At 45.1% G+C, this 24,571-nt stretch overlaps 1 protein-coding gene and 1 pseudogene across 1 annotated transcript in view; both read right to left on the reverse strand.

Moving 5' to 3' along the window:
• The window catches only part of U2af50 (U2 small nuclear riboprotein auxiliary factor 50), a 49,844-nt gene that overhangs the window by 22,739 nt on the left and 2,534 nt on the right, over positions 1-24,571 (reverse strand). Inside the window, exons 2-5 of the mRNA XM_084594732.1 lie at positions 14,710-14,800; positions 13,643-13,776; positions 13,114-13,334; positions 9,383-9,499 (exon numbers count right to left, since the gene is read on the reverse strand). Coding sequence (XP_084450858.1) covers positions 9,383-9,499; positions 13,114-13,334; positions 13,643-13,776; positions 14,710-14,800 — 563 coding nt within the window. The remainder of the gene's footprint in view (positions 1-9,382; positions 9,500-13,113; positions 13,335-13,642; positions 13,777-14,709; positions 14,801-24,571) is intronic.
• On the reverse strand, positions 5,208-7,574 carry LOC146199251 (uncharacterized; annotated as a pseudogene).

Genomic DNA, 24,571 nt, shown 5'->3' on the forward strand with positions numbered 1-24,571 from the left:
TCACTTCGACGACACTGCTGCCACCATTCTTCACACCGATGCCAGCAGCCTCGGTATCGGCGCCATACTTCTGCAACGTGATACCGCTTCTCGGGAAAAGGTAATTGCGTTTGCCAGTCGAACTCTAACACTAGCGGAACGCAACTACACCATCACTGAGCAAGAGTGCCTAGCCGTCGTTTGGGCAGTTCAGAAATTCCGCCCCTACCTCTACGGCCGCCATTTCACGATCGTTACCGATCACCACGCTCTGTGCTGGTTATCAACCCTCAAAAATTTGACTGGACGCCTGGGCCGTTGGATTCTGCGTTTGCAGGAGTACCACTTTGATGTCATATTCAAATCGGGACGCAAACATCGAGATGCCGATGCTCTTTCCCGCTGCCCGCTATCAGAATCGCCACCTAGTGCTTCCTCGAGCCTTCCTGCGTGCACCCTCGACGTCCCAATGTCCTCCAGAGCCCCAACCTTAACCTGTGCTACTCTTGCCGCTGCTCCAGATCGCTACGCCATTATTTCAAACCAGCGAGCAGATCCCTACTGTATTTCCCTAATCAACCTTCTCACCGGTGCTTCTCACCCTCCTACCGCTAGGATGCGCAGGCAACTCCAAAAGTTCAAACTTGACAACGGCGTGCTCTCCCGTTATATTTATTGCTCCGAAGGCACCCGTTGGGTCCCCGTTATTCCGAGAGCGCTTCGCACCCGTATCCTGGCGGCTTTCCACGATGATGCTACAGCCGGTCACTTAGGCTTTCATAAAACTTACCACCGCGTGAAAGCCCGTTTCTTCTGGCCAGGCCTCGCCTCAAGTGTGGCAAAATACGTCGCCTCTTGTCTGCCATGTCAGCGCCGCAAACGGCCCACTTCTCCTCCTGCTGGCCTACTACAGCCGCTACCTTGCCCTGCTACTCCTTTTGCCGTTGTTGGCATAGACTTATACGGGCCACTTCCATTGTCCGCACGAGGTAATCGCTGGATCGTCACCGCCGTCGACCACCTAACACGCTACGCTGAGACCGCTTCCCTGCCTAATGGCTCAGCACATGAGGTCGCGACCTTCTTTTTGGAATCGCTCGTACTGCGCCATGGGGCCCCTCAAGTGCTTCTCAGCGATCGTGGTCGGACATTTCTGTCGAAGATTGTAGCCGAAGTTATTGAAGCCTCAACCACACATCACAAATTGACCTCCAGCTATCACCCGCAGACCAATGGGTTGACTGAGCGGTTCCACCGCACGCTTTCTGACATGTTGTCTATGTATGTCGACCAGGACCACCGAAACTGGGACGTAATACTTCCTTTTGTTACGTTCGCCTACAATACGGCTGTACAGCGGACCACAGGTTACACCCCGTTTTTCCTCGTTTACGGCCGTTCTCCCGCTACCTTTCTTGACGCCTCTTTTCTTTCTACACATGCCAGTTCCTCATCCTCTCTTCCTGACCAGTTCCTTTCCCGAGTGGCCAAATCACGCCGGCTTGCTCGCGTCAACACGGAAGCTAGCCAGGAAGACCGCAAGTACCGCTATGATGCAACCCATCGCCAAGTTTCGTTCCGTCCCGGCGACGAGGTGTTACTTTGGACCCCATTACGCACTCCTGGCCTTTGTGACAAGTTACAGCACCGTTACATTGGTCCTTACACAGTTCTTGCAAAAACCTCCCCGGTCAACTATCGCGTCTCCCCTGTTTACCCTCCTCCGGACTGTCGTTACCGTGGCACTGAAGTTGTCCACGTTTCACGTATGAAACCTTTTGTTCGGCGCATTCCTGCGGACTAATTGCGGCCAGGCTGGCCGCTTGAACTGCGCGGGCGAAATAGTGTGAGCACTGTGTGGCGCTTCATCTTCCACACTGCTGAACGTGCTGCTTCATCTTCATCCTGCTCCCTCTTGTAGATACCCATCGTCATCGCGGAGTGTGTTTGGCTGCAGTGTGCGACCAAGGCTTCAGGTCTGTAATAAAGCCTGATTCCCCAAGTCCGACCTTCGCGTTACCTTACAGTATACACAATTTCACAAAGAGGTGAAGGGTGCTGCCATATTGGGCCCCAAGCTGTGCTCGCAGCATGGAAAAAGTTGACGATTGCCCATTTCAACAACCCAGTCAAACCAGTTTCTTTAATGGTCACGAAAAAATCTATAAAGTAGGCCCCGAAACAAAATGGCCAAAAATAAGGAGGGTATTGAAGCATACATGGGCTTAGGTTCTGTGGGACCCATGATGCTGATTCTGATCTGCGGGGCCACTAGCAGGCAGATGGCCTTTTCCATTTATTGCACAGTTATCATTTTGTACACCAGTCGGGGCAGCCAATTAACTTGCAATAAGAGCGCAATATTTATTTTTCGCTTGCTTGCAGAAGTTGTGGTCAGCATCAGTGCACCAAAAGTCAGGCGAATAGTTAACCAGCAGTTAGCGGACAGAAAAAGGATCACCCAGCAAGCGGCTTTCGGCAAGGAAGCAACTGAGGTAAAAGATAGCGGCTATTTTCTGGTAGAGTGACCATTTTTCACACGATCGCCTCCCCTTATCCCAAAGAAATCCCCAAAGCCAATAAAACGGCCTGCTTCTGCCAGACTGAACAATGCACTCTATGAAGAGCAAGGATTACAAGGGTGGTAAGAAATCCTATGCTTGGGTATCCATTTTCTTTTGTAATTCACTGGCAAAGAAGAAAGGCACAGTCACAGGGGAAAAAAAAAAAAGTTTCCACTGCCAGAAGAACACACTCTCCTTGGCATGTGAATATTGAGCAAGCAAGAAGGCATGGATGACCCCAGAGCTGTTTTCTCAAACGCTCACCAAGCTCCATGATCTTTGGAAGTGGACAACTGTTCAGTGCAAGTCGTAAATGTGCACTTCAAGCACCTGCCTACCAAGAGTCTGGCACAGATTAATCTTATGCTTGAACTTCCAACTGCTATGCCAAGATGCAGGAACGCTGACTGCAGTGCAGCGGAATGTGGAAGCATCCCCGATCCCCAATTGCCGAAAAAAAGAAAGGAAAAAGCAGGCCTTTTTCCACTTTTGGAAGAGTGCGAAGGCATATATACGCCACTTCGCTTGGAAAGGAATGAAGACACGAATGACAGCAGTGCTAAGGGTTTGTGGATAGACTGCATTCAGAACCTGCTAGACCCACAAGAAACTTGTGGCAAGGTTTAGTTCATGGGGTTTAATGTTCTAAAGCAACTCAGGCTATGAGAGACACCGTAGTGAAGAGCTCCAGAATTTTCGACCACTGGCATCCTTTAATGTGCACTGACATAGCAGAGTGCATGGGCGTTTTGAGTTTCGCCTTTATCGAAAAACAGACACCACGGCCAGGATTTGATCCAGCATTCTTGGGCACAGCAGTCAAGTGCCCTAACCACTGCACCACTATGGTGGGGTGTAGTGCTTTGATACCAGTGCTTTGGTACCAGTGCATGATGACACTGTTGCAAGAGTGCATGATAAAATGGATAAAATTAGTACTAACGGCAACAATGAGCTGGACGATGAATTTTTGCACCCTGACCAAGCGGACAAATCCACACGCAGCACCACTCTTTTGACCTCAACCGTCAAGCTTCGCATTCACTGCACGTTGCATTGTTGTGCAAGCACGAGCAAGTAAATGGCATCGACGTGGTTGTTCCAGGAAAGCTTAAGGCATATTCACGAAAAGAAATCACAAATTCTTAAAAATAAACTAGCAATAAACTACTCATCGTGCTCTTGTTTGATGCCCGCTTTGTAGATGCCTGTGCTTTCTTTAAAAGCAAGAAAATTTTCTTTGCATGGTGCATTAACTAGCTTTGGTTTCAGTCTTTCAATATTACGACATTGTAACATAACAATTCATGATGGTCTGGCAATGTTTGTTGTACAGCTGAGTCCGATTGTAACAAACATGACAGTGAAGTGGATAGCATTCGTAGTAACAGAAATTGTAGTAAGAGAACTGTTTATTTCAGTCACTAATATGAGGTAAGATGAAACTGAAGTGCATTTTTTAGAAATGCTGGTTATGACTTGATTTCTTCATAGGAGATCACATCACAGTGTTCTCTAATCTCTTAACGGTAATCAAAGCCCTGGGCTTTTAAAGGTGCAATATAATCGAACTTCCATATAATGAACACGGATATAGCAACCTATTGGATAAAACAAAAGCTAAGTTTGGTTGGTTCGTGCTTTATTACTATGAGAGTATACCAACACTAAATATTCAATTCTGATGTTTAATCAGTTATAAAGAAGCAGTACAGTAAAGGACCGTTAATTAGACACTGACGGGACCACAAAACATTGATTTATCCAAATGTCGAAATATCGAATGAACAACAAAAAACAATGTTTGCTGCAAGAGGACGTACCTTTATCTGGCAAAGAAATCTGTTACCGTTGTCTGCTTTTTCGGGCAAATTTGAGCGACTACGATACTTCTAACAGCTGCCAGGTGCTCCGCGGGACACGCACCATCAGGGATTTATTCACAGATGTCCTCCAGCACGGACAAGGCTTTCGCGGCTTCTTTCACTGTGTGCTTTGGCATTTGGGGCAACTGCTCACAATCGTCATCTTCCGACGAATCGTCGTTCTCAGCGCCTGTCACTTCAATTATTTCATCCTCAGTCAGCTGGCCGGCAACGACGACACCATCACCGATAGACACAATCAGCAAGCCGCACTGCACAGGGCAAGACACTCTCGAAACAGCTGTGGTCTTCCGTGGTTGCAGCTGAGTCGGCTGCTTTGGTCGGCAGTTCCTCTGCACAGCTGTCCGGTTGCACAAAACCACTGTGCCAGAAGCTGTTAGCAATAACTTCTGCTGGAGTGTGGGCCCATTCATGAGCGAGAATGTTCAAAGTGCTGCGCAATGTACTTTTTCCCATCTTCCATACACAGAACCATGCGTTGCAAGACGTGTGCCCTGTACTTGCTGTTGAATTACGTCCTAGTCCATCAGGGTTCGTACAGGTGGCAAAGAAAAAAATTCAAGGATATTCAAGGAATTTCAAGCCCCCATAGCCCCCATTTTAATTTTTAATTTTTTTTTTCCATGTCAAAGATCTTCAAACAGTGCTCTCAAAACGTCTGAAATATTTATTCCACAAAGAAAAAAACATCACTACGCAGATTTGCATCTATTGCACAGAAAAAAATTAAATATAGCTTCATAAAATATCACAGTGAAAGTTTGGTCATATTCCGCAGAAAAGTAAAAAATTAGTTTTATGAAATTGTTGATTATTTCCTATACCCTCACAAAATATTGTCCACTGCTTCAACTGCACAAAACAAAAAAATCCTTAGGAAGCAGCTCCTCAGGGCTACTTCAGGGGAGCTCCAGCAGCTTTTGTTGAATTTGGAGCTTGATGGCGTGTAGCTCCTCACTCTTGTCTTTGGCCGTCTTTCTGAGGCTATTGGACTTTACAATGTGTGTCACATTGTTTTCTGCCTCTGCTTTATCAGCATAGGCATTTGCAGATGCCATGAGATCATCAATTGTCAATTCCAGCTTCTTTTTCTTTCTTTTCATTGCATCAAGCTCTTCCTCAATGCAGTGCTTTTTTCTCTGCTTTGAAGCTTCAAGGTCCTGCTTTTTCTGGGCTTCCAAGTATGCTCCATACTTTTGCCTTGCAGCTGACACAGCGATCCTCAGTTCCTTGGTGATTGGAATGTTTAGAACACCACCTGCTTTCTCAACCGCATCGCACACAATCCGTTGTGAAACATATGAAAGGTCCTTCAGATTCTCAACGCACACCTGTCGGCTTACACTGAATCCACGCTCGACAGTTGCCTGGCCATGACTGAGGACAAGCAGAAGTTTCACAATGCTCCACAACTTCGAGTAGGTTGAATTGAAATTCAAGAGATCAGGGTAAAATTCATCCAGTCTGTCAGTGCACTTGTCAAATTGTCTAAGTTGATGTTTCTGCTCGTGCAGGAGCTCCGTGTACTCGGCCAGCACCGTGTCTCGAAGGTGATCAGCCATTCTACCTGCAGTGATGAGGGTGTACAACACTTTTCTGAAACCTGCAAGGCATTCCTCTGGCTTCGAGCACATCTGTCGTGGGTCTAGTGAAGAAAGGCCCCTAACAAATGCAAACTTCAAGGGGCTTCTGCCTAGAACTTTCTTTGTGGCACTGATCAAAAACTGTTTACATTCCATCTGGAATTGAAACACGTCCTTTGAGCTCACTTTAGAATTCTTCAGAACTTGCTCTGCTTTGTAGCCTATATCCACCTTTTCAAGTGGAACATGGTTCTCGGCATTATCAATGTCGATCTTCAGCAGACCCACTATCCCTTTGGCAGACAGGATCGAACATTTCAAAACCATCGGTTTGTCTGTCTGGTACTCTACCAGAAAAGGGTTCAGTGCCATCGCCACACATAAGGCAAAATTCAACTTTGCTGGCAGCAAAGCATCACAGCAGAACTCCCACAAGTTATTGAACGATGCACATTTTGGCAGGTTGACTTCTTTTTTTCTAGCAGCCTCAATGTACTTTTTCATTTCACACTACAACAGCAACGCTCTCTCAATTACAGGAACATTCTCCACCCACCGGTGGGCGACAAACTTAAGAGGAAAGGTATCTTGGCCTGTAACTGCCAAAAAGTCCTGTCTCCGTGCTGGAGCACCTTCAAAAATTGCACTCAGACTAGACAACAAGCAGTCAAGTCCCCATTTAGTCGCTGAAACTCCAGCCCTATAAGCATTGTGCACTTTGTGTAGCCCACAAGTGCCTAAGTCCACACACAGAACTTGGTGGTTTTGTTGCAAGTGCTCTTGAAGACCTTTGAAGAACTTCAGATTAACATTGGGCCCATCCATCGATATCTGAAGAATCTTGGCAAGAGGCAAAGGCTCGAGGGCGCTTAGCAACTTTTCCTGAATGTCATCGGCTGTGGAATGCCCCATAAAAACGGAGGTGTAATACCTGGTCGTCACTTGGTGAGCAGAGTCCCAACACCTCATGTGCACATCCATTTGCTTACTTTGCAGAAAGTCATTTGCCGACTCGTCAAACAGTACGACATAGAATTCGCACTGTTCTATTTCTCGCTGCAATGCTGAAAGAAAGGCCTGAGACCGTGACACGTCATATAGGCGCATTTCTTCTCACCACAAGAAAACGCCTTTGCCACTTCACTGTCCGGAAACATGCGCTGAAATAGCTCCCCTGCTTGGGATGACGACCGGTACGAAAAGTGGGATGTCACAACTTTCAGAGTCCAAAGAATTTCAGCGTCAGTGACAAGCTCGTGCGCTTTGCAAGCATCGTTTAGGCTTGGCGACTGCGAGGAACACGCGCTAGTAGACTGCTCTACCGCGACCGGCGTCAGGTACCTTTTCAACGCGCTCCCTTGCGCTACCTTCATTGCGCCAATATGCTTGCCGCTTTTCATGTGACTTTTTAAAGCGGATTCACCCATGGCAGTCACATCCACAGTTTTATCGCAAAGCTTGCACTTAGCCCGATGCGGACTCGTTGTATCAGGCGCAATCCACTGCTTGTATTCGTCATGGTGGAGCCACGTAGCCTGAAACTTGCTCTTTCCGGGCAAGTTTCACGTGCGCTGACAGGCAGAAGCCACGCTCATTCCAAAAATGCAAGCACTAGGGCAACGCCAGCGTAGACACGGCCGCACGGCTCGGTAAACCTATCTAAAAACGTTGGGCTCGGTGAGTGATGGCGATGCGATAGCGATGGGACGACACAGCCGCGCGCCCACTGCAGTGTTGCCAGCCGCCTAACGAGAATGCGCTAAATAGGCTAAAAATCGATACGTTTCTTTCCTCGCAGTTCATTCAGAACTCAGTCAAGAATAAAAGTTTAGCAACAAAAACGTTTTCATGACGAAAAACACCAGTTCAAATTTAGTATTCAAGGAATTCAAGAATCTTCAAGGACCAGTCATAAATTCAAGGTTTTTAAGGGCCTTGAAAACAGACTTCCGTAATTCAATGGCATTCAAGGTTTTCAAGCACCTGTGCGCACCCTGTCCATGGGCTGAAGGGCTGCGGTTGTATTCTGCAAGACGAACACAAGCTTTATCCATTCCAGGTAGGCCTCACAAACATTTCTTATCCATCGTAGTACGCCTTCTAGTTCCGGGTGGGCCGCCATCCGCAGTCGTTTTCTTCTGGCACTGTAGGCTTCACTGTCAAACGCCTCTATAATGCTGCTTTCATTTTTCACATAGGTGGCCAAGGTGGTCCTTTCGACATTATACTTGCCCATCACATCGCGGCATAAAACACCGTCATTGAGAGCCTTCAGTATTTCTACTTTCGTCACTAGGTCCTTTGCCTGGTACTTTGGCTGCCGCCATTGCAACAGGACACAAAGGTGAGGCGCACAGGCACTGCGCACTACCCACTCGAAAGCAGCGCAGTAAATACGCTGACAAAGCACGCAATTACTAAAAAGGGCGTTGTTTTACAGTTAAATAACCGCGACCGTAGCAGCAACACGCGGAAACAACATACGCCAAAATGAGACTTGCTGTCGACAGTGTTAAACAGACAACACCATGACGACTGCTGCTATACAACAAAGCACAAAGAAAGACGCTGGCCACTTCGGCCGTTGCTAACCTCGCTTCCCTTGGCCTCTCTCGCGCAGCTAACAATGCTCATACGATAGCCTATCAGCCATACAGTAGCACTGCTAGTGGTAGTGTTTTCTTTCCTTTTTTTTTTTTTTTTTCTTTTTGCTCTCACCGCACCGAATTGGCGAGCTGCAGAGTGAGGCCAAATTAACAGAGGCACAGCAAAAAAAAAAATTTGTTCAAATTAAACGAGAGTTTTGCCCCATAGGCTCCTATGTATAATTGTAGGGACCTTGCATGCATGTCGAATTATCAAATTTTCCGAATGGGGGTCAAATTAACGAACTTTCACTGTATTTTGCATTCGCATGGCTAAATGTGTATAATTAAGAGAAAAAAATAAAATGCAAGCATTTTCACTGTTGAGATTACCTACTGAAGAAGTGTGTCTAAACCACCTGCACGTTTGCATGCCACACCATCTGAAGACAGCAACAACATCAAAGACCGGCAAGTGACCGTCGGAGGTGTTCTTCAATCTTTACACTTATTGCAAATACAAGTTTTTCGATTGCAGGACCAAGCTTACGGTGCCTTCTTGTTCTTTCTAACAGAGTTACGCCGCCCCAATTGTATGCAGTACCCGAGACCTACTAGCACTGCCTTAATCCACAGTGGCAGTAGAACTGCCTTTGTCTGTAATAAGCAAGTATTTGTTACAGCTGCAGCTGTTATCAATGGGCTCGACTGTATAAAGATTTCACTGGATTAAGTCTTCACCGCCAGGAAAAGCCAAATGAAAAAATTAGCATGTCAGTGCTTACCTCTAGAAATGCAAAGTTTTTGTCCAGATTAATTTGGCATGCTAGCACAGGGTTGCCTGGTGCCTGGGAGAAACCACAGGCATGCATCTGGGCATTGAAGTAATCCATCATTTCCTCCTGCAGGGAAGAAAAACAACAACACCATATTAATATAACACAGTATACGACAGCAAAGTGATGTATGAAAAGTACACAGAAAAGAAAATGGTAAGGTTATTGATTAGCAACACACAAGCTAGCACGACAACCAAGTTTTTTTTGCTGAAAAGAAGCTGGGAATAGATAGTTATTTATGAGTGGTGGCAAATTTGACCCTCTTGAATAAAGACAAACAAAGGTGCAGTTGAATGTTGTGATCATGGACACTGTCAGTGGCTGTCATGGTCAGTGGCTCGCATGCATACTGTGGCCCAACACAACTTTCTGAATGCACGACAGTCAAACCCAGATATAACAATACCGGTTTTAACAATATATCGGATGTAACAATGGGCAGCCGCTGCACCGTCAGGTTTGCCACGTCTTCCATGGTAAAATAAACTGCTTATTACAATGGTGTCATTATATTATCATTTATAACAACCAAATATGGTCACTGAAACTCAAAACCTGGAAACATGGCGACCCCAAAAGCGCATGCGTATGCGGAGATGTCGACAACGCCGATGCAGCGACAATAAAAGAAAAAGATCTGGACAGAGGGTTGTGCTGTGTTGGTTTTTATGACACATAGGCATCATAGGCCACCATGCAACAAACACAAGGTTGGATGAGTTGTGTTTCTTTTTTTAGATCCTAGTTTGTGCAGAACATTTACTTCTTTCAAGAAATCTAAGATGCTCGAAATCTCAACAAGGGCATTTTCTCCTAGCAAAAGGCTTGGATGTAGTGGGATGCTTTCATTATAGAGACTTGTGAAATGTCTTTTTCCTTATTTCCACTAATTCTATGCATGATATTAGGATGTGGCTTATTGTCAGCTCATCTCCACATGCTTCATATGTAGGTTTTAGTAGTAGTATGAAGTTGTGTGTGAAATGTGTATGCCCAATGTGGAGGCGACACAGGATTACTTTTAAAAAAAAGGTGCTCTTCATGGTTGGATGACAGGCTTGATCAAGTGAAGTGAATATTTATTCAACAGGAGATGGAATTTCACGCCTCCAATTGTGTGGGTTGTGTGCCCAATGTGTGGACATCGCGTGAAGGACGCTATGCTACAGAGGTTTGTGTGCAGCTTAACCAAATGGCCATAGAAACATAAGCAGAGTTGACGCATGCATTTGGTAAGGACGTCAATTCTCGAGCTATTTGATTTCGGTAGTTTAGGGCATCAAAGAGGGCAGGGGGAGACTCTGGATTGCTGGTAGGCGATCGTGAACCTGCTGCACGAATTTTAGAAAACCATCAATGCAGTGGCTGCTGCGATCAAGAGTGATTGGCGCCATACTGTCGGGCAACCTTCCCAATACCTGGAGATTTCAGTAGGAAGAACCCAAAACTTATAAAAAAAAAAAAAAATCTTGTCAAAACTTCGGTGTGCTTGCATACACCAGCTAAGAAACAAAACCGGATGTTTTTCTGGAGTGGAAGCGGTTCCTAGAAGAGAAAAGTGAAGACAGGTACAAGCCAATATCACTGCAGGTGAGCCACAGATGAAAGATGTTAGATGAAAGATGAAGATGTTATTATGAGCCACAGATGAAAAGCTAAAGCACTCAGAGTTTAGAAGAGGAAGCCTCGACAAATGACGGAAAAGGCGCAAAGGCCAGCAAACAAGGCAATGGCCCTAGCATTTTTTAAACTCAAAAGGGGGAATTATATACATCGATGTAGTTCCTATAGGCCAAACAGTGAACGCCGAGTACTGCAGAAGCGTTTTGGAGATGCTGATGAGGGCACACATCTTGAGAAAAAAACCCCGAACTTGTACGAAATTGGAACTACACCACGACAGTGCAATGGCTCACGCTGCGACAGAATGTGGTCTGGCTTCTTGCTCAGAAAAGCAGTGCAACTGTCATCCCAGACAACCCAGAATTAGCCCCCTGCGGCCTCTTCTGGTACCCATTAAAGGGATGTCAGTTTGACACGGCACAGAACACAGACAGAACTTGTGGGGACCGCGCCAGCTACATTTGAAGGCAGCGCCCCTTCCCAGCACTCCCTGTGTGCCGCCTTTTTGCCCCTCTCCTCTCCCGCCGATGGGGGAAACCGGTTCCCACTTGGACCCTATAAAGAGAGGCGCACGCCGTTGCCTTTCCCCCTTTGACTCTGCACTCCTGGATATCCTGCTGGCCGCTGCCTGGCTGCTCTCCCGTTGACCCCTGACCTCCCCCGCATCTGCATGGATGGACCTCCCGAGTGAGATAAAGATATTTCTTCCACGGCCAGCTGTGTAAGTGTGTCTTGTGTCTACCCCAGGCAGAGGAATCGCCCACAAACTTTGGAGGTGGTTTTGAAGCAGATGGCGAAAAACGGTGAGACAAGTGCATTTTGTAGAATTAGGAGTACTTTGAAGGTGATAAAAACCTGGTAAGTAATTTTTGGAAGTAAATGCTTTAGAGGGTCAGTCTCGGCCTTTACTGAATAGCCCTCGTATCAACATTTGAGGACTGCTTTCTGTGGCTGCGCAGGCAAGGCTTCGGAGGCGGGGCTTTCCTCACAATATTACTAAACCAAATAGTTTAGGCGTATCCGGCCTAAGAGTTTCACTTTCAGTTCAACTTTTACTTTGAATTAATAGTTTTCAAGTTGCCAACTATGTTGAAATGTGTTCTGTTACATAATTGAACATTTATGTGATCTAAATTCGACACTGGTAATTTGTCCACGACGTGCGCTGTAATAAAAAAAGCGCAATGCGAAAGTGCACAGGAACTGGCTGGGAGATCTGTCAGACGCAGCCCACGCATGCTTTACGGGATTCCCAACAGGTGGCATGGCCATCAGCCTGCATTATACTAATGATAAGGTGCTCTAAACTAATGCTCTACTTGTTAGTATTGCAGTACAACCTCTATTTAATAATAATGTTTACAATTCTGCAATGGTATAATATATATTTCGCTGTGCAGTGAAATGGCACATTTCGGCTCCATAGTTTTTGCTTCATAGCCGTAGGGAGTTGTCCCTACATGCAGAAGCAGGCCAAGAAAGATAATAAAGGTAAAAAGACTAGGCTGCAGCATGTTTCAATGCGCACAGTTTGTTCACCCGACATGTGTTTGTTTGATGCCAGTAAGGGGACAGCTAACACAATGGTCATTTCAATCCCAGAAATCAAGACTGCCCGAGTCATCTTTGGCACTTAACTTTCTTCATTTAAGGGCAGAGAAAAAAGAACAGCTTCGGGTTCTTCACAATCCTGCCTTACATGTCCTTTCTTCTGGCCTGAATGCCATCGCCACTCATTAACAAAAACCAAGAGAGTTAATCACCACTAGCTGTGGCAGTGCAAGAAGAGCCTCGTGGCAAGCAGCCATGCCCAATACCCTGCACCAACACACACGTGCTTTTTTTTACTCCCCATACATCCACAGCCACCCTCCAGCCTCTCCCTCCTCTCAACCAGAAGAGGCAAGGGGGACGTCTCTCTCCTCAACTCTGCCACCTGCCAGGTGGCCGGTGTGTAGCACCCCCAATGCTTGCACCTCGCCCCAAATGACACCTTTATGCCACTGCGTAAAATGCGCGTATGACAAAATGAAACCAGCGAAGTGAGCACTTGCCTCAGAGCAGCCAAAGGGTATGTTCCCCACGTAGAGACGGCGAGCCTGGCGCGTGATGGTGCCTCCCACAATGGGTACTGCGGCTGGTGGCTGGACGATCGCTTGTGGTATGGGTGGTACTCCTCCTCCCCCGCCAAGGCTTCCTATGGTCGTGGTAGTCCCGCCCACTGTGGCTATAGCACCCGTAGCTGCCAGCATAGTGGCCGGAATCTGTCCAGACGCTGCAGCCGCACAAAACCGTATAGATCCAATGCACGACCACTGGGGCCACTTCCACCATCAAAGATCTCAAAAATGTTTGAAGCAATATAATAAAACTTTTTCAGAGAACATGCGCCCTGCAAACATTTGCAACTGGCAGTACCTAAAATAAAAACTTTTTGCGCGTGCTAATAAAACTGACAATGGTAGCTGAACGGTTTACTATAAGACAGCTCGGGCAGTGCTACTACCCACTGAATGCAGCTGCCAGAGAAATAGCTTAAAATCTTAGCAAGCACTGAGCTAATCCCATACACTGACTGCCCACCTTGCATTGCCTTGTACTGGAGAGGAGTGATGTGCTCAAATCCAGGAGGTGGCACATCCCAGTAGATAGACGGCTTCCTTCTGCGAGATTTCTTGGCTCCACCCACAACAGCCCTGTCTCGACTACGACTGCGGCTGCAAGCAAAGCCAAGCACAAAAATGAAACTGCATCCTCGCACAACAATGCACACAAGTACAAGGCAGCACCCCATCTTAACTGGAATGTGGTTCCAACATGATTTAAGAGCTGCCTTATGGGCTCCCTACACCTTAAAAACAGAGTAATGATTAGCTAGCTGAACAAAAAAAGCAAAAAATAACTGCTCGACAGTCTGCCCTAATGAAACACTGGTCATGAAACACTGACACCCAAAATAAATTTCCCATGCACCACCTGAAGTTATATTAGCACAGATACAGAAGCCATAACTGATGCACCTCCTACACTATTTGATGACAAGAGAGTGAGTATATCAACAAGACAGCATAAAAATAACCTTGCTGTACATGAGTGGCCAAAAAAAAAAACACCGAAAACTTCCAAGAGCCGCATAAAAAGACTAGAGATACATCCATTAAAAGCATGCGATGCTTAAAACAGTGTTGAAGTATTGCTCCAAAATCACATGTACCACCGCGGCCCCTTTGTGTTATGGGGATGCTTCACCACACGGACTGTAACCTGTACGGTGAAGCGTCCTCAAACCGCGACAGCTCAGCGTACTCTTAAGAGCAGAAGAGGCACATGGATGCAAGAGAGAAAAATATGAGTAGGCGTTAGAACAGCCTGACGCCATCTCAAAATAAAACTAAAAGGCCGTGATGCGCACTGCAGTGTCTGAATGTCGTGACCGGCCATATCACAGGCGCATAAAGTTGTCCCCGAGTATGGCAAACTTCTGCAGCTAGCGGGGCATTTTGGCGCAGCGTGGCACAAATTTAACAAATTTCACACTTATGAGACAGCTGTTGCACCCTTGCACTGTGCAACATTAAGCAAATCACTAGAGTGGAAGAGTACACGTATAGTAAGTCATTTTTAAAATGGAAATAACGAAGCGAAAGTACCTCCTTCTCCTAGTCTCCCGGGACCTGGAACGGCGCCTTCGTTCCCGACTCCGTGAACGGGAACGACTCCGCCGTCGTCTACGGTCCTTGTCTGAGAAAGGAAGAGCAAGAGAAAACTTTAGCAACAAGCAGTACTACTGTGCATGGGAGGATGGTAAATTACTGAAACAAGAAAAAAAGCACTTTTCACCAAACTTGTGATCAGGATGGTCTCATACTTGACCAAGTCACACCCGCTGAATGCAAAAATATATACACCAGGGCAACTTTAACAACTCAGAAACTATGCTGTCTGCTCTTTCCTCTTTTTTTTTTCTTCGAATCCTCTGCCACCATCCAGAGTTTCGAATCCTCTGCCACTGTATGGGTTTAAATATTACCCATACAGTGCCATAAAGAATTACCTTAGAAGTGAGCACATGCATGAACACTTCTCAGAGGGAAAGAAAGAACAGCGAAGAGCCTTTCACATACCAAAGCAACACTGTAGGTATAAGGTACATTGTAGTGAATCAGTTTATATTAATTTCAATAACCTGTAGCTTTTAAGATCTGGACAAAACACAGATACTGTTGTAGCAAATTCAATGCGCAAACTTTTTTTTTGGGGGGGGGGGGTGTTCACTGAAGTCTGCCCCCTCCAGTGTTCGCCTATTAGCATAAAATTCCCTCCTCCGACTGCTCTTAGAATATGCCGTAATTATCTGGGACCCTTTCACATTAACCAACATTTATAAACTAGAGCGAATACAGTACAAGGTAGTTAGGTTTTTGTTTAACATACGGCCGTGCATCTGTCAGTGAGCTCGTGAAACGCAGCGGATTACCCCCAGTTAGTGAGCACAATCGTGTCTGCCGAAAGTTTTTATTTCAGCTCATAAAACGTCACTATAATATTAATACTTCTAATTATTTTGTTTACTCCTCAGGTTATAACATGAGACCAAGGCACGAGCTGACAATAACTCCCTTGAATGCGCGAAATAACCGATTTAAATATTCTTTTTTTTCTAGAACAATTACTGAGCGGAACGAACTTAACGAGACTGTTACTCAGAATAGTGTAGTAATATTTGAAAAGTGCCTGCAAACGTTATGAATTTTATGAATTTGAGTTGTGTTTATATGCTTGTATTTCATTTTTTTCCCCCACCCTGCTATGATCTGTACTGGAACGCAGTACATCAGCTATATGACGGATGACGTAGGGGCGGGCTTCGGTGTCGTTGACCACGTGGGATTGTTTAACATGCAGTCAAATCCAACAGTCGAGAAGCGCCTTTCGAACTGGCTGGGATTGAACCCCCCGTTCTTGAAAACAGCCGTCGAGCGCCCTACCACTGAGCCACAGCGACAGTGGTTCAACAGAAAGAAAGAAAAAAAAAACAAAGTACTCGATAGCTATTCAGTAGCTGCGGTATTCCAAACAGAGACGGGAATATACGATTTTTGAGCATTTGCATTAAGTTGTATTGACGGCAGCAACCTGTTTTGCTTTGACACGGCGCCTAAAGACAGCACCCCTTCGTTTGAGACACCGCTTGTCAATGAATCTCAAGCACCGAAGATCGCGAATGATGATGTCATTTCCAGCATGACATACTCGATATGGGCAAGTTTTTTTTCCTACCAGAGCGTGGCGTGATAGCCTGTTCATATTGCTTTTGTACAAGGCAGATAGGTAAGCAAAAGCGCACAGGAACACCGAAACAAACAAAAAGCACTCTTGTACACGCCACACGCGCACACGTAAATCACTGCGGGCTGGCACCAGACGCGAACATGCATTCACACTGAGTAAGGTTTGTTGTTACGCTGCTAGGTGGCGACTCTGCTCGATCTCGAGGCCAATAGGCTCATTCTCAGAGCTAAGTTGGACTACTAGTTTTGGGTTGGAAAAACACATTTCCTATAAAAGCAGAATGCAACTAAAGCAAAAACTTGTAAAGTAAAGCAGAAAACATACTGCAGAGCTACTGAAGGTTTAGACCATGTTCTAGACCAGTGTTCCACAAATGGGGATCCGTGAACCAGTCTATGGGGGCTCGCTAAACACATCAACACACACCAAAAATATTTGAGCAATATCTCTGGCCTGGCTAGATGCAGTTTTGCATGATTAATAACACGGAGGTTCAAAGTCGCATGATTAATAGCACGGAGGTTCAAAGCTGACTTCAGTTTCTCAAGGCGAAAGAAACACAAGAGGAGTGCCGAAACTGACAGCCCCTGTGGGAGAGAGAAGGAGAGCAAGAGCGTCTATGGTGTTTGTTGATGCTGGCGTCAGTGAAACTTGAGTGCTGGCTTCAATGCAAAGCACCTCGGGTGTCTGATGAGCGAGCCATCTGGTGCCGCGAGGGGGAAGGCGGCCCTCCTCGTCGCCTCTTCTCTATGTCCTCTGCAGGCCATGGCGCGCTCATATATAAGATCACATTTTTTTAGAGGTCTGTTTAGCCTTGGCCCAATCACAATTCTGTGACCTGCTCCTGGAACTATTGCAGCAGTTCGCACAAGATCCCTACAGGTCTAGACAAATGTTTCGGGGAAAACCTCAAGATGAAGTAGTTTCGTAGAATGTGGGCGATCATTAGCATCTGCTTGAGTACAGCCATACAGCTACAAAATAGAAGAGCAACTGCACCAGACAAGCTGTGGTCATAAGTTCAATCCGAGAACCCCGACATACCTGTTGTATCGTAGAAATGAGCAAAGCAACACAGCAAGTCGACTGCTCTACAGCCATTCTGTATTCTTTCACCTCCTTGCTTTCTCCGCATGTGCGCGTGTAATCATACTTTGTCGTTCTCACATTTCCGCCACACTTAAATAAAAAAACACTGGCAAATTTTTAAAGGTCGTCTAATGCATCACATAATCTTTGAATCTTGCAAGAAGTTTCTTTTCACAAGTGCTTCTGTGGGTCGCAGAAAGAGGAGTACAAGTTGCTGCTGTTGCAGCCCACGTGGGTTGAAGAGGGTCTGTTGGTTCTGTACTGGGCGAAGCTGAGCAAGAGGGAGTGTCCGTGCTAACGTCAGCAGTGGAGGTTGGACTCTGGTCCGTGTTTCCAGGACGTGAAACGGTCGACACCCAGGTGCAATCAGTTGGCGGCAAAATAACAGCGAAGAGAGCCGCCAAAGCTGAAGACGGAGGCAGGTGCTGAACAACTGCTTGGCTAACAGCCAAAAATTTGGATGGGTGCCACGCACGTCCATCATCCAGCAGGTATGAAGCTGGTCCACGCCACTGCTCCACAACTCTTGGAGGCTCCGGAAACCGAGCAGCCAGCTTGCCTTGTGCAGTTGACATGTGAACTCGCACATAGTAACCAATCTGGAAGTCACAGTAATTGGCTTAATTCTGCTCTAACCACTGGTGTAAGGGCTTAAGCACTCTTGAAGATCCGGCAGGCCCATGACGTCTTGTGCAAGACATCCGGCCATGAAGCAGGATGGCTGGGGCGATTTACACCATGGCATGTGGCGTGCAGCGGTATACACCGAGATAGTCGATAATATCTGCACATAGATCACGTCGCTCGCACAGAGCCAGCTGAACATATGCCTTGAAAACCCTATTGAATTGTTCTACAAGTCTATTGAATTGTTGAATTGAATTGTTTTACAAGGGTGATAAACTGAGGAGTGGCAGTGATGTATTCCTCGTTCGTGAAGGAAAATTTGCAAATCCGAGGATGAAAATTGTCATTGTGGTTAGTGACCTGACACAATCGCTTAAGGTAACCATCGCATGCTAGGATACCTAGCAGAAACTCTTGAACAGTCACTGCTGTGATGGAATTTATGAAATAAACTTCCGGCCACTTACTGTAACAGAATAAGTGTTATCGCAAAGCGACAACCATTAGGAGTTTGGTCTAAAGGTACCACGATGTCAACAGGCTTTTCTGGGAAGGCAACAGGCTGCAGAGGAACAGTGGATACCTGTAGAATAGCACCACTGCTGGAGGAATCATTTTTGACTTGCTCCACTTGACCGGGGCGATCGGACAACTTGCAGATATAATCGAAATGACCCACATTGCTGCACCGACGACACTTCGTTTGTCCAAGCGCATGTCGCTTGCTGCTGCTGTGTCTACCAGTCCGTTTCTGTACACATTCGTAATGCACTTGTTTCGGCTACGTACGTAGCGCGCGATATTCATTAATCACAAATATATGTTCGCTTGACCTTGAGTAGAAGGAAGAAAAGCATTTCTGCATCGTTGGATGCTCGGGAGCCATTATTTCAAGCAAAGGCACAAATGAAACCGAAACCGTACCTGAGGCCAGATATGCCGTAACTGCATGGTTTAGCAATACCATGATGAAAGCTCCGCTCCCATAGCCTTGGCTCCATAGCCAGAAAAACTTGTCCACGAGTATGATTAAGTACTTCTAATTATTGCTGAGGACCTTATTCACTTTCAAAAATGCTGCTACTAATGGATTCAACTATTCATTATACAATATTAACTTAAAATGTCATATGATGCCATTTTGATGGCAGAAAGTGATTCGAAGTGTCTTCGGGTAAAAGAAGACTGCAAAAGATAAGGAGAGCACTTGGAGCACTTAGGACTAATTGAGTGCTGTGAAGGGCGAAAGCAGGAATGTGGCATTTTAAAAGTTATTCCCTTTCTTTTTACTTATTGTTTATTTATACATACTGCAGCGCTGTCGAGAGCTATAGCAGGAGTGGGTGATTAGAACATACATGCATGAAACATATTGGAAAGTGATCAATGCTGGAATACAGTACTAAAATAAATACAAGTTACAATGTGCAGTGAATAACAAAAGTAAGAACAAGATCGGAGTATATAATCAATGAAAGGTTACAGGCATGTATACAAATGTTTATGTGCCCTGAATGGCAGCCACAAAACTGTCGAGATCCAAGAAGCGAATGTTCCCAGATAATACATTCCATGATTCAATGGTGCGTGGAAAAAAACTGAATTTGAAAGTGTTACTATGCGAGTAAGAAGGCGTCAAGTTAAATTCGTGACGGCTTCTGGTTGATGTTTCTGGTGTAAAAGTACAGCGATTAGACGAGAGCGCGGATGAAGAATTGATTAAGCAATGCAAGAATTTTAGCGATGCGATGCGGCAACGAGCAGAAAGCGTTGTTTCAGGGAGGGAAATGCTGAAGAGGGTGAGAAATAGCGGTCATAACGACAAAAAATAATACGCACTGCTTTCATTTGGACAGCCTCCAACTTAATAATAAGTGAATTACTTATTCATTTAATCTATTTTTCTCCACCAGCACTCCCTATTGCAATTGCTTACTGTAATGCACATTCACTGTAGCCCACCTGTATTCAGCTTGGACCAACCACAGCCATACTATGTCCCCTTCGGGAGAGTTTGGCGTATTTTGAGCTTGCTTGCAGTGATGACTGGCAACACAACATTTCTGCCCCGCCAACGACATCCTGTGGCGAGGTTCCTCACAGTGCAGTGCATGCGAAGTAGTCAGAAGTTATGCTCCCTTCTTGTTACCAAATTGCTGCATCTTTGTTCATATACAGACCGTTTGCCCAACTCTAGAAATCAGTTTCTCAACAACATCTTCATTATGGCGACCAAACATGGTTTGGGGGCAGAAATTAGATGCCGCAGTGGAAACATCTGTAGCCACACCCATTTACTCCATGCCTCAGCTTTGTGTTGCTGTCACGATTAAGGAATTTAAGTATCTCTGCCACACCATTGGTGTGCAAATACCATTCACACTCCCTGTGCAGGAATGCTGTTTGCCAAGCCCATGCATGACATAAGCAAGTTTTAAGAGGACAGGGTAAGCCCCATCTTTCCCACGTATTTTGGGGCATAGTGTGGTACACTTTTCTCAGCAACTAAAAAAATTGGCAGCAAGATCTTTGTATTTTATTCAGCATTTTATCCTCTAGTTAATATACCAAAATTAGCTTAGTATATGAAAAAGTAAATTAGTCTTTTTTTACTTCCAACTCACTATTTTTTTTACCAAATTTTGTACGTTTTTATTATAAATGAGGCAATGTTTTTTACACGCCCCGCCAGGGTGGCGCAGTGGTTACGGCGCTTGACAACTGTGCCCAAGGATGCGAGATTGAATCCCGGCCTCGGAGGCTGCGTTTTGATGGAGGTGAAATGGAGTGGAGTCCGTCTGCTGTGCGATGTCCGTGCACGTTAAAGAACCCCAGGTGGTCGAAATTTCCAGAGGCCTCCACTACGGCATCTCTCATAGCCTGAGTCGCTTTGGGACGTTAAACCCCACAAACCAACAAACCAACCATAATTTTGGTAAAGTAAATTGCCAGATATATATATTCTATGCCCCCTAAAAATCAGCTTGATATCTATAGTTGTTTTGAAAATAATGGTACTCACATAAAACATCTTGTTTAGAGAAAGCTGAGTTTAAAGTCAACAAAACCTTCAATCCCAAGACTGGATTGGAACAAAATGGGAGAAATCTAGATTGTTGCTAGAGGGATTATTTTCTTTCAGCTACGGTGAGGAAAATTCCATTTCCTTTTTTATTTTTAGGGAAAGAAAAGCTCCAAAAACACCATCCTCAAAGATGGGTCTGTTGCTGACTGCTTTGCTTTCTCAAGACGCTTTTCCGATTTTATATAAATTGCATAGGATGAAGTGTGATACATAAGAAATGCAGAAAAGAATGTATTGATGGGCCGTGCAGTCATGGTAGAGGGAATTTTGCTATGCAGGAAAACTGACCTACAGAGATTTGTATCGGCAATGGAAACTTGCAAAATGGTAGGCTGAGCTGCTCAAACTCGTGGAAAAAAGGTTTCGCACCTAACAGCAATGCGTCGTGTTTGGGAAGCAAGAATGAGGCAAGATAAATGGAAAGCCAATGACAACACGTCCTTTTGAGGTGTGAAAATTAAGTGGATGTAGTTAGGCTCATATTGATTTTGCATGTGTAGTACACCTGTCAAATGCAGGCACACTTTGAGCCATACCAATGAGAGACTTCGAAAAATCTGAACTGTACAGCAGTAGACACATTTTTCGCATTAAACAGACAAGAAGCCGAAATCTATCAACCACTCCCCTCAAAAAAAAAAAAAAAGAAAAAAAAAAAAAAAAAAAAAACCTCACAGGTTTGTTTACGAAGACCAATCGAGTGATAGAATGTCCCATCAAAGCTTCACTGTGCACCAACAAAAATTTCGGGTAGTGAAGCCTGTTCAAGTAATTGCATTATATTTTGGCTATTAAGCAACGCCAGCTCACTTTTTCCATTCTTGCCAGAAGTGAAACCATGCTTTGAATGAAGGCACACAAAACTGCTGCCGTACTTGGAGGTTATCAGGAGAGACAGATGTGAAAAATGGAAAGACATGCAGTTAAGTGAACGAATAAACAGTTCCATCCAAGCTATTTAACAAAACAGGTTATATAACAATGAAATGTCCAACGCATGCATCTCCACAGCTCGACTATTTTGTTTCATTTATGTTGCTTTGACGCATGTAAAACTCTGCTTCTCTAAACTTTGTTTCTCGGAGAAAATGATCACATATGTGCATCATCTGATTATTTTCTTTCCTCCCATGCATTTCTTCAGTAGTTTCTGAGAAAAAGGGTCAAATGCAGCAAAATGTCATGTTTTGAGATATTGACTTTGAAGTTGAAGAAATAGCTTTATTAAAAAATAGCACTTTAGAAGTACATTCTGATAATTTTTAATAGCCACCAGCCTATTAGTCACCTCTATTATCAATACTTCTTTTCTGTACTAGCTGCCTTGACCTACGGACCTCCTTAGTGACCTGTCATGTAGCCCTACGCATGAAGTATAGTCGCCGTCAGTGAGCTTTGCATAACCAGTGGACTGTGAACCACCTTTCAGAAATTCCGAATGACCTCAAATGTCAGCTCGAGCCATGCTGTTCGATGTTTGCCATTTAGATCTCTCAAACTGGTGCGCTGAGGACCCTTTTACACATTGCTGGGTGAACGCGCAAGCAACTGCTTGTCGTACAGCGTCTTCAACCAAATGCAAATCTTCACCGCATGCTTTACACAAACAGCTTTCGGCGACGGCTCACAAGAGAAGGTTACTGCCAGTCAGGCAATTGGCACGGTCGCAAAACTTTTCCTTTACGAACTCTAGGCGTCCCGCCGAGCATGAAACCTTCGATGCAGACGTGTAGGGTGACCGCGGTGTCCACCGCTGGGTTGTGTTGTGGAGATTTGGCGTCATTGCTCGTCGACTTATGCTGGTTCCCTTGAAAGCACTATCTTCTAAAGCACTTTTTTGTGTTCGTCATTAGATGAGCGCTAAATGATAAACAAATGTCGGTTGCCTACGAAAACATATCGAAGCATGAGCAAAATACTCCCGAATCACGAGTAATCCGGATGCGTCTGAATATTTCTGTTGCTAAACAAAATTTGCTAGCTAGCTTTACACTGTTGTTTCATGTGTGAAAACCATCCTGCTAAACGTGAACAAAATCGGCACTGAAAAAAAAATTTTCTTTTTGGAATAGGAGACGCACAGATCTCAAGCAGGTGTCAGAGGGGAACGTGGCTGATTGCCACATAGGTTTCGAGAAATGTCTATTTCAGAGTAAATATTCCGCATGTGTGTAAATGAAAGACAGGAGTATGTAAAGGATAGAATGGGGATTTCAAATTAAACAAAAATAAAAAAATTATTATTTTTTTAAAGGAAATTTTGCCTACCCTGTTCCCTTAATAAGAGCTAGCCAGATGCAGTATTAGCTAGCTCACCAAAGCGAGCTTCAGGCACCTCAGGTGATACGGCTGTCACCAAATTTGATGGTTGTTCCCCCCCTCCCTCCTCCGCCACTCCCCCCGAAGAGAATATAAGACTCTGTGACCAACCAGCTTTTGTGGTGTGTGGGTCAACGTTACTAGAACAAACTGTTTCCCAGCTCCCCATACTGCTTCCCAAATGGCTATCGCCAGAACTAATGGCACTGCAGCCAACTCTCGCTCCTTGTTAGCCACGTCGTCTGCTACACACAGTGCGTAGGCATGGAGCAGCCAGCATCCATGTAGTTTTTGCGTGTTGCCGTTGCACTATGCATGGCTGCAGTAAAATTATGACTACATGCGATAGCCTTAATTTAGAAACAACTCATTAACTTGGTGACTGAGTTTGTGTGACGCGAAATTCACCTGTTAATGACGTGAAACAAATGCAACAACGCTGTCAACTTGCTCACCATAACAGTTTCTTGCTTTGTTTAATGGTTTTTTTTTTCGTAGCGAGAGCATAAGAGTAGAATGAAACATAGTGAATGTCACATTTGGTGTGGTGCTACGCAGATTGTGTGCACTACAAGCCAAAAGCTGCTAGCATGGGTAGCCTGGCATGCAGTGCAAGAAGTCTGGCTACTAGCAAGAAACGTTGCAGTAAAAACAGAATACAGGAAAATGGCCTCCGTCATCTAATCAGAAGCTCATTTCTTAGTGCCCTGGTTTTGAGGTCTGGCGTAGAATTGTGCCTTCTAAAGGGAAGTCAGATGTGTGGAGTTATTTATAAACTAACTGAAAGAGGAATCTGAGGAAATGGATGTGCGCACAGCGAAAGGAAATGACTGAACACGCACAATTTTGTTTAAAAATGTTCAAAATATTTGCTAAAGAAGTTCTTCTCATGAGTGCAGTGTGCAGGAAATGGCCTTGTGCTATTTCACGTGCCTACTCCCACTCATTCTTAACCCTTTGTTGCATGCTGTCCACGACAGAGGACACATTTCTACGATTTTTGGAGAAATGTTCAGCGCATTACTGATACCCTGTGCATACTGGTAACAACAGTGGATAAAAATAGCTGTCTTTCTACTGCTATAGATGGCGCCGCGATA

Source organism: Amblyomma maculatum, chromosome 2, assembly GCF_055883805.1.
Source record: "Amblyomma maculatum isolate TAMU_Amacu chromosome 2, ASM5588380v1, whole genome shotgun sequence".
Lineage (NCBI taxonomy): Eukaryota > Metazoa > Arthropoda > Arachnida > Ixodida > Ixodidae > Amblyomma > Amblyomma maculatum.